The sequence below is a fragment of the Poecilia reticulata genome, linkage group LG4 (genome assembly GCF_000633615.1).
Source record: "Poecilia reticulata strain Guanapo linkage group LG4, Guppy_female_1.0+MT, whole genome shotgun sequence".
In the NCBI taxonomy this organism is placed as follows: domain Eukaryota; kingdom Metazoa; phylum Chordata; class Actinopteri; order Cyprinodontiformes; family Poeciliidae; genus Poecilia; species Poecilia reticulata.
The window spans coordinates 3,604,882-3,613,581 of record NC_024334.1 but is presented as its reverse complement, the minus strand read 5'-3'; the positions used below and the strand labels follow the sequence as shown (position 1 = coordinate 3,613,581).

Here is an 8,700-nt window from a genome sequence, read left to right as displayed (position 1 = left end):
CGCTGGGGGGTTATGTCTGATGTGTGTGTGATGTCACACTGGGGGGGTTATGTCTGATGTGTGTGTGATGTCACGCTGGGGGGTTTGTGTCTGATGTGTGTCTGTGTGTGATGTGTGTGTGACGTCACACTGGGGGGTTTGTGTCTGATGTGTGTCTGATGTGTGACGTCACACTCGAGGGGGGAGGGGGGGGTTATGTCTGATGTGTGTCTGTGTGTCTGATGTGTGTGTGACGTCACACTGGGGGGGTTTATGTCTGATGTGTGTCTGATGTGTGTGTGACGTCACACTGGGGGGGTTTGTGTCTGATGTGTGTCTGTGTGTGTGTGTTTCTGCAGCGGTGAAAGCTGCGTCTGCGCAGGCGGGGGACGAGGCGCAGCTGGCGGAGGAGGCGGAGCAGCAGCTGGGTCTGCGGCAGGTGGAGGAGCGGCTCCACAGAGATCACATCCACCGGGTCACCAAGGTAACGCGCTCACATAACCTGACAGATTACCGATCCATCCTTAATCCGCAACGCCAAACTGAGAAACTAAGTGCACCCATACATACTTGTTTTTTTAAATCTYTCTCTTTCTCACTGATTATTTCTGTTTTTATTTTAATTATGTGAAGCACTTTGAAATGCCTTGCTGCTGAAATGTGCTATACAAATAAAATTTGATTGATTGATTGATTGACTTATCATTAAAACCTGATCCGGTTACTATAGAAACGGTTCTGGTCGGTTTGGAGCCATGAGCTCAGACAGGGAGGAAAACGCTGCTGCTCCCGTTTCCTCCATGTTTCCCTCCTGAGTCGTATCGATCTGGTGTCGATCGCATCGCTTTTATTATATCCCGATCAGTYAAGCCTTTACAGAGGGTGCACTTTCTATTTTTCTGCTACTCAATAATGTGTTCATAACGCTAACCGGCCTAGAAACGTGTGTCTAGATCAGYAGCTCTTTGCCAGCCTGTTTKTAGACAACATGCGGTCGCGTTGCTAACGGAGCCTCCCTGTTCCCCAGCCGTGCCCTGAGTACCCAAACTACCAGTACTTATGCAGAGTTTGCTCTGTGCACATCGAGAACGTCCACGGCGCCTACAAGCACATCAAGGAGAAACGCCACAAGAAGAACATGACGGTTCGTACCAGATGTTCATGTGTTCACAACCTTTAACTGTGTTTGTTACCAACATGGAAACGTAAAAATCCAGAATTAGTTTCTGGAAACGGAAACAAAGTGACGCGTTCGCTGAAAACTGATTTTATTTTAGTTTTTGTTTCATTTGGTATCTGTTGCCGTACTAATAAACTTAGTTTATTAAAACTAATGGAAGCAGAAATGGAGAAAACATTTTTATTAACTGAAATAAGAATGAATGAATGAATGAATGAATGAATGAATGAATGAAGCTGACTGAACAACATCGATATGTTTATAACACTAAAATTATTGATGTCCTTCGTTTTTGTGTTAATTTAATCCTGATGTGAATTTTATTTAATTTTTCTGCACATGAGCAGCTAACATCAGATTAATTTGCTCCATAAACCTCYAAATAATATTCAACTAAAAATGGCCAATAAACGCACTTTAAAAACTAATTAGAACTAACTAAACACAAAGTCTCAGTGAAATTAAACCGAACTATAAAGAAAAACCCGTCTGGATCCGTAACGATCAGCTGCATCAACGTCCTGGTTGGGATTTAAATTCATGTTTTTTTTCGGCTTCCTGCTCCAGGTTTAGTAGATAATTTGCTGCTGCACTTTAAAACTTTTGTGCGCCATTAAAAAAGGTATTAGATTTTTATTTTTTTTGTGAGCTGCGTCTTTTAGAACCAGGACCAAACATGTAGAAGCTGCTTTCAGCTTCTATGCTCCACAAATCTGGAGCAAACTTCCAGAAAACTGCAAAACAGCCGAAACCCTGACTCCTTTAAATCCAGGCTGAAACCAGCTGCKTGGATCTGAACGTAACAAATGAAACTCCAACACTGTGACGCGTAAAATGTCATATTTCAGTAGTTTGAACTTTGAACTGCCTTGTTGCTGAAACGTGCGACACTAATAAAGTTTTATTTGATTTGAGGAATTGTAATTACTGTAATTAAGAAAGCAACTTGTAGGCTAGATAAGTGAAAACAGTTGATGGTCGTTAACTTCGCCCGTCTGGTTGGCGCTGTGGCGGCGCCCCCTGCAGGAGAAGCAGGAGGAGACGGAGCTGCGCGCGCTGCCGGCGCCCTCTGCTGGCCAGCTGCGGGCGGTGGACGCCGTCGTCATGGAGACGGCCAGGCAGCAGGGGATCTCAGAGCGGGACTTCGAGGAGCGGGCGTCCGTCGTGGCGCGGATGGAGGAGGTCATAAAGACGCACCTGTCAGGTCGGGCTCCCGGTGGTGACATCATCAGCTGGTTGTGACATCATCGGCTCAGACTGAGATCTGGTGTTTCTCTGCAGCCTGTTCCCTGCGGCTCTACGGCTCCTGTCTCACACGGTTCGCCTTCAAGACGAGCGACATCAACGTCGACGTCACCTACCCGTCCCCCGTCAGTCCGAGGCTCATTCTGCTCGCGGTTTTATTTCTATTCTGTTGGTTTTATTTMTATTTCTACCGYGAGGCTCATTATTCACCTTCTYTCTTCAGATGACGCAGCCTGAGGTTCTGATTCAGGTTCTGGAAATCCTCAAGAACAGACGTAAGTTTTTCTTCTTCTGCTTCATTTTATTGTTGGAAATTTAGACAAAATATCAGAAAGGAGCAGAGTCGGACTATTGTTTTGTTTTATTTTGAGAATAAAGGCGTAAAATCATCAGAATAAACTAAAGTAGCTTCTCAAAGCGTTCCTGCTCTTTCTGCTTCATTTCTCCTAATATTTACTTTATTTTTTACATTTTTACAACTTTGTCGTGTGACTTTATCCTCATATTTCGAGTTTAACCTGGTAATAATTCGAACTTTATTATTATTGAATATCATGACTTTATTCTTGTTTCTTAGTTTGTCCCAAATCCTCCGTCGTCACAGTTATTAATGATTCCTGTTTGTTTGGARCATAATCTGACGTTTTCTTGCTTCCTGTTAGCTGAATACTCGGAGGTCGAGTCGGATTTTCACGCCAAAGTTCCCGCCGTGTTCTGTCGGGATCGCAGCAGGTSAGAGAATCTGGGTTTTTATCACCRTGAGCCTCCAGGCCGRCCGCTTCAGTTTCTCTGGTTTCTGTTTTTGCTCAGCGGCCTGATCTGTAAAGTGAGTGCAGGAAATGATGTCGCCTGCCTCACCACCAATCACCTGGCTGCTCTGGCTAAACTGGAGCCCAGACTGGTTCCACTGGTCCTGGCCTTCCGCTACTGGGCGAAGGTAAGGATGGCGCCCCCTGCTGGTGTTTCTGAGGCAGAGGAGGCCAGAGAYCTTCATCWGCTGTAAGGTGGAGGTCAGCTGGTGCAGCTGCTAGCTGTTAGCCGTTAGCTAGCACTCAGAGCTGTTTCCGCTCTCAGTGAGAAAGAAGCTGAAGATGAAAACATTTACTTCAYTTCTGTTTTCCGTTAATTTCGGAAAACGGACAGATTTGAATGTTTTTGTGTAGAAAATGTCAGCAAAGCTCTACTTACATTATCAGCYGTTAAACTGATGAACCTCAAACTGTTTTTTTTCCTTTGGTGAAAATATCTGAACCAAAACTCTGTTTAGTTTAATGATTTATATGTAACAAAATGAACCTCTGACACTAAATCCTCATAATAAGTCACTCAAAGCGGCACGCTGTGAATCAGTTTAAAACCAGACGATGACGGAACAGTTCAATGAAAATGTGTTTCTTGTGTTTGTTTCCGTCCAGCTGTGTCACATCGACTGCCAGGCCGAAGGCGGCATCCCGTCGTATTCCTTCGCCCTCATGGTCATCTTCTTCCTGCAGCAGAGGAGCGATCCCATCCTCCCCGTCTACCTGGGGTCCTGGGTGGGAGAATCRCAAAAACACTGGATTTTATGCAACTTTACAGACAGAAAAAGGAATAATTATTAAAGAATAATTTTCTCTAACAGCAAACCTGCAGAGTAAAAGTGGATTTTTCTGAGAAGCCTCTCTAGCCTCTGATTCGTCTGTTCCAGATCGACGGCTTCAGCGTGAAGCGAGTGGACGAGTATCATCTGACGGGAATAGTTCTGGACATGTTCGTGAAGTGGGAGCACCGACCTCCGACCTCCACGGAGGGACGAGGGGAGAACCGGAACGAATCCAAAGCAGAAGGAGGATCGAAGCCGGAGCAGAAGAAGTTTGAAGACACTCGCCACACAGAGGGCCTGGTGAGTTTTCACTGCTGGTAACATTTGTTACGTCTTCAGCTGCTGTGGTTCTGAGTSAAACCARCCTGTTCCCCTCCTGGCCTGTGGGGGCGCTGCACCAAGAACCACYGAAGGAAACGACACAAAAACTTCTGAAGACACTGAGAGCAACTTCCTTCTTCAGAAAATAGAAACAACAATGGAGTAGMGTCATGTTTTAGCGATTATTTGAATTTGCCAAAAGATCACAGGTCATTTCTCCTGCTAGTGCTAAGCTAGCACTCTTGTTTTGGTTGTATTTACCCAGAATGCCCTGCACTGGAGTCCACTTCCTGCTTTTGGAGTGGTCTCCAGTCCGCTTGGTGTTCACATTCAAACTGCATCAGTGTTCACTTCAGCCGAACCCAGACGGAGGTTTGCAGGCGGACCAGAGTTAGCTTCTCAGGTCGGTTAGCATCACGCCTYCCCCAACGAACCGGACTCTCTAGACAAACGGACTGGAGTCTGATTAAACCGGCTTAACTTGTAACACGTTTCAAAGTCCATTTGATGTTGTTGTGGTAAGACTAAGGATTTTTATTCATTTATTTYCCAGCCCTACCGCAGGGCATTCTGGGTAAAAACAACCAAAACAAACATGCTAGCCTAGCGTTAGAAAAATTAGTCTAGGTCTTTTACGGAAAAGAAATCCTCTAACCAATTTCATGAAGAAGGAAGTTGCTCTCAGTGGTTCTTGGTGCAGCGCCCCCACAGGCCAGGAGGGGAACAGGTCGCTCACAGGGTTTGGTTGGTTTGAAGTGGAAAATGTAAAAAATGTTGCARTTTTGGTCTCCAGTCGGACCGGTTCTACTGCTCTCCCTCAGTCTGACTCTGGCTGCTTCCTCTCAGAGCCGCCTGATGCTGGGCGAAGGGAAAGGCGCGTCGCTGGGCCAGCTGTGGCTGGAGCTCCTCCGTTTCTACACGCTTGAGTTTCCTCTGGAGGAGAACATCATCAGCATCCGCCTGAAGGAGCTCCTCTCCCGGGACGCCAAGAACTGGCCCCGCCGCCGGCTCGCCATCGAAGGTGAGAACGACCCGAGTCGCAGAACCGGCTGGGAAGAACCSCAGGAACTCACGTCTTGTTTTCTGGCTCCAGATCCGTTTGCCCTGAAGAGGAACGTTGCGCGGAGCCTGAACAGCCAGATGGTGTTCGAGTACATCCAGGAGCGTTTCCGCAGCGCCTACAAATACTTCGCCTGTCCTCAGAGGAGAGGCGCCAAGAAGACGGGAGACGGACGGAGACCGGAGGGACAGGAGGACGASGAGAAACCTGAGGGAAGTCAGAGAGAGGACGACAGCGGGGACGAAGAGGACGGCTCGGACCTGGAGAAGAGCCTGGACGATTTGGTTCTGAACGATGGCAGCAAACCGTCGTCGCCCAAAGGGCTGCTGGACAGCGAGGAAGAGGAGGAGGAGGAAGAGGAGGAGGGAACTGCTGACCTGCACTACGTGTTCGATAAGATGATTTTCACTGGCGGGAAGGTAAATCGCACATTGAAGAGCTGGACAAGATGGCTGAAAACCTCCACATCAGATCTTTAAGATGATTTTCAGGCCCAGTTTTAAAACGTTCTGCTGTCAAAATGACAATATTATTGATTATCGCAATAATTTCTGGGACAAATTATCGTCCAGAAAAGTTATTTATGACCAAACAACAATAAAGACGTAAAATTACCAGAATAAAGTCGTTGAAAAAATAAAAATGTTGAGCATCTTGTGAAGTTRYACCTCAGTATAAGTTTTACARCTAATATTCAAATCTTTTAACACATAAGCATCAAATTATTATTATAATAATTATTATTATTAGTAGCAGGACTTTGAAACAATCATGCAAACAACTATTGTGAAGAATTACACTAAACTTTTTAACTTATTCAAACTGTTTTTTCTAAACGTTTTTGATTATTTTTCTGGTAAAATGTTTTTTTTTGTTTTGAATATTATGACTTTGCTCTCGTAATTTAACAAAACTTCTCGTATCTTGATTCTCCGATGTGCAGCTAGCAGAAGGGATGATTTAAATAAAAGCCACTTTTTAAAACAATAATTTCTGTAGTTTGTAATTTATTAAACTAAATTTAATAAAATCAGATTTTATCACGATACCTGAATTTTGTCCGGTTTTTGTGCCTCCAGCCTCCGACCGTCGTCTGCAGCATCTGCAAGCGGGACGGCCACCTGAAGGACGATTGTCCCGAAGACTTCAAGAAGATCGAGCTGAAGCCGCTGCCTCCCATGAGCGAGCGATTCAGGAACATTCTGGACGGACTCTGCAGATTCTGCTTCTGTACGTACAGCCAGCTGACGCTGAAGCTAATGCTAACAGCAGTGATGCTAACGCTTACAGCAGCGATGCTAACGCTTACAGCAGCGATGCTAACGCTTACAGCAGCGATGCTAACGCTTACAGCAGCGATGCTAACGCTTACACCAGCGATGCTAAAGCTAACAGCAGCGATGCTGATGCTAATGCTAACAGCAGCGATGCTAATGCTAACAGCAGAGAGGCTAACGTTAATAGCAGCGAAGCTAACGCTAACAGCAGCGGTGCTAACTAACAGCTGTGAAGCTAACGCTAGCAGCTGTGAAGCTAATGCTAGCAGCAGTGATGCTAATGCTAACATCAGCGAAGCTAACGCTAACAGCAGCGGTGCTAACTAACAGCAGTGAAGCTAATGCTAACAGCGGTGAAGCTAAAGCTAACAGCAGCGATGCTGACGCTAACAGCAGCGATGCTAACGCTAACATCAGCGATGCTGACGCTAACAGCAGCAATGCTAACGCTAACAGCAGCGATGCTAACGCTAACAGCAGCGATGCTAACAGCAGTGAAGCTAACGTGCTCCTGGCTGAATCGTTGCAGATAAACTGTCGCCGTCGCACATCGAGCAGCAGAACCGGGAGCAGATCCTGGCTGGGCTGGAGCGGTTCATCAGGAAGGAGTACAACGGTGAGAACACGGCCAAACCCACAGCTACTGATGGAGATTTGTCCTTAACAACAAGATCAATTATAAAATGAAACATAATCAAATAGAACATTTAACTAAATTTATAAAATAAGTAAATGACATAAAAATAAAGTGCTTCCTTCTGGATCATTGACAACCACTTACACTGAAAAAACACAAAACCAAAGTGAATTTGGTCGAATATCTCAGTACATTTGAAATAACACAAAACTAACTTTTCATTAAGATATGAAAGTTTGTTTTAAGGCATTTATTCCTTAATGTTGGTGATAAAGTTCTGGTTCTACTGAAAGATTATTTCACTGACATGATTTAAGAATAAAAAATTTAATTTATTGACTCATTCAGTCCCAAACTGGCAGGATTAAAGTTATTTTTACTATTAAAACTCTTGAGTTTCTCCTCAAACTTGAACTTTTCCAGTTAATCCGATTATTAACTCGTCTTTTGTCGTCTTTAGACGTAAATAAAACTATTAGTCTGACGCTTTCTGACGTCTCTCTGCTGCAGATAAAGCCCAGCTCTGCTTATTCGGCTCTTCCAAGAACGGGTTTGGTTTCCGTGACAGCGACCTCGACATCTGCATGACCCTGGAGGGTCACGAGACGGCGGAGGTGGGCGGGTTCAGAGCAGACGTTAGACGGAACGAGCCCGCCTGCGTGTCGTAACCCGGTGTTCTCTTTCATTTCTGAACAGAAGCTGAACTGTAAGGAAATCATCGAAGGCCTCGCCAAGGTGCTGAAGAAGCATGCAGGTGAGTTCAGCTGATTGGCTGGTTGGTTTTTATTACGTTTTCCACTGATGTTGCCCCATACCTCCCTTGCTGCTCAGGTCTGAGGAACATCCTGCCCATCACCACAGCCAAAGTGCCTATCGTGAAGTTTGAACACAGACAGAGCGGTTTGGAGGGAGACATCAGCCTCTACAACACGCTGGTCAGTGGCGGACCACGTTTCCCAGCATGCTCTGCAGGAACCTCCTTCCTTCCTCTCCAGACGTCTCTGAACTCATTTGGACAAATTGTTTGTTTAGGCTCAACACAACACCAGGATGCTGGCGACGTACGCAGCGCTGGACCCCCGGGTCCAGTTCCTGGGATACACCATCAAGGTGTTCGCAAAGGTTTGTTAAGAAACGTTTAAATCAWCGGTAACAGTTTATCTACTGAGCAGAAGACGACAGGGRAGAGTCTATGGACGAAATAATGTCACCTTTAATGCAACTTTGCTTTWATAGCWTCATTATTTAGTGAATATTTTTGCATTRTTGGTAAATAATTAAACTTTTAATGTAAAGTTGCATCMAAACAAAAGTGAATAATAAACATTTTAAATCAGTTCAGGTGTTTATTGTGCATCAGATCAGCTGATGCTGGAGCCGATCTTCTCCAGACGTTCCTCCAGTTTTTCTGCTAAACTT

General features: G+C 45.2%; 1 protein-coding gene across 2 annotated transcripts in view; it reads left to right on the top strand.

Moving 5' to 3' along the window:
- Positions 1-8,427, top strand: part of tut4 (terminal uridylyl transferase 4) — an 11,739-nt gene extending 3,312 nt beyond the window's left edge. For both annotated transcript variants that reach the window (XM_008406476.2, XM_017304332.1), the window contains exons 3-19: positions 339-463; positions 1,007-1,123; positions 2,186-2,363; positions 2,441-2,529; positions 2,628-2,679; positions 3,067-3,136; positions 3,215-3,341; positions 3,820-3,939; positions 4,092-4,286; positions 5,154-5,328; positions 5,401-5,786; positions 6,447-6,597; positions 7,174-7,260; positions 7,792-7,895; positions 7,978-8,035; positions 8,113-8,216; positions 8,314-8,427. In XM_008406476.2, the coding sequence (XP_008404698.1) occupies positions 339-463; positions 1,007-1,123; positions 2,186-2,363; positions 2,441-2,529; positions 2,628-2,679; positions 3,067-3,136; positions 3,215-3,341; positions 3,820-3,939; positions 4,092-4,286; positions 5,154-5,328; positions 5,401-5,786; positions 6,447-6,597; positions 7,174-7,260; positions 7,792-7,895; positions 7,978-8,035; positions 8,113-8,216; positions 8,314-8,412 (2,237 nt within the window). In that variant the 3' untranslated portion in view covers positions 8,413-8,427. The remainder of the gene's footprint in view (positions 1-338; positions 464-1,006; positions 1,124-2,185; positions 2,364-2,440; positions 2,530-2,627; positions 2,680-3,066; positions 3,137-3,214; positions 3,342-3,819; positions 3,940-4,091; positions 4,287-5,153; positions 5,329-5,400; positions 5,787-6,446; positions 6,598-7,173; positions 7,261-7,791; positions 7,896-7,977; positions 8,036-8,112; positions 8,217-8,313) is intronic.
- Positions 8,428-8,700: the final 273 nt, after the last annotated feature.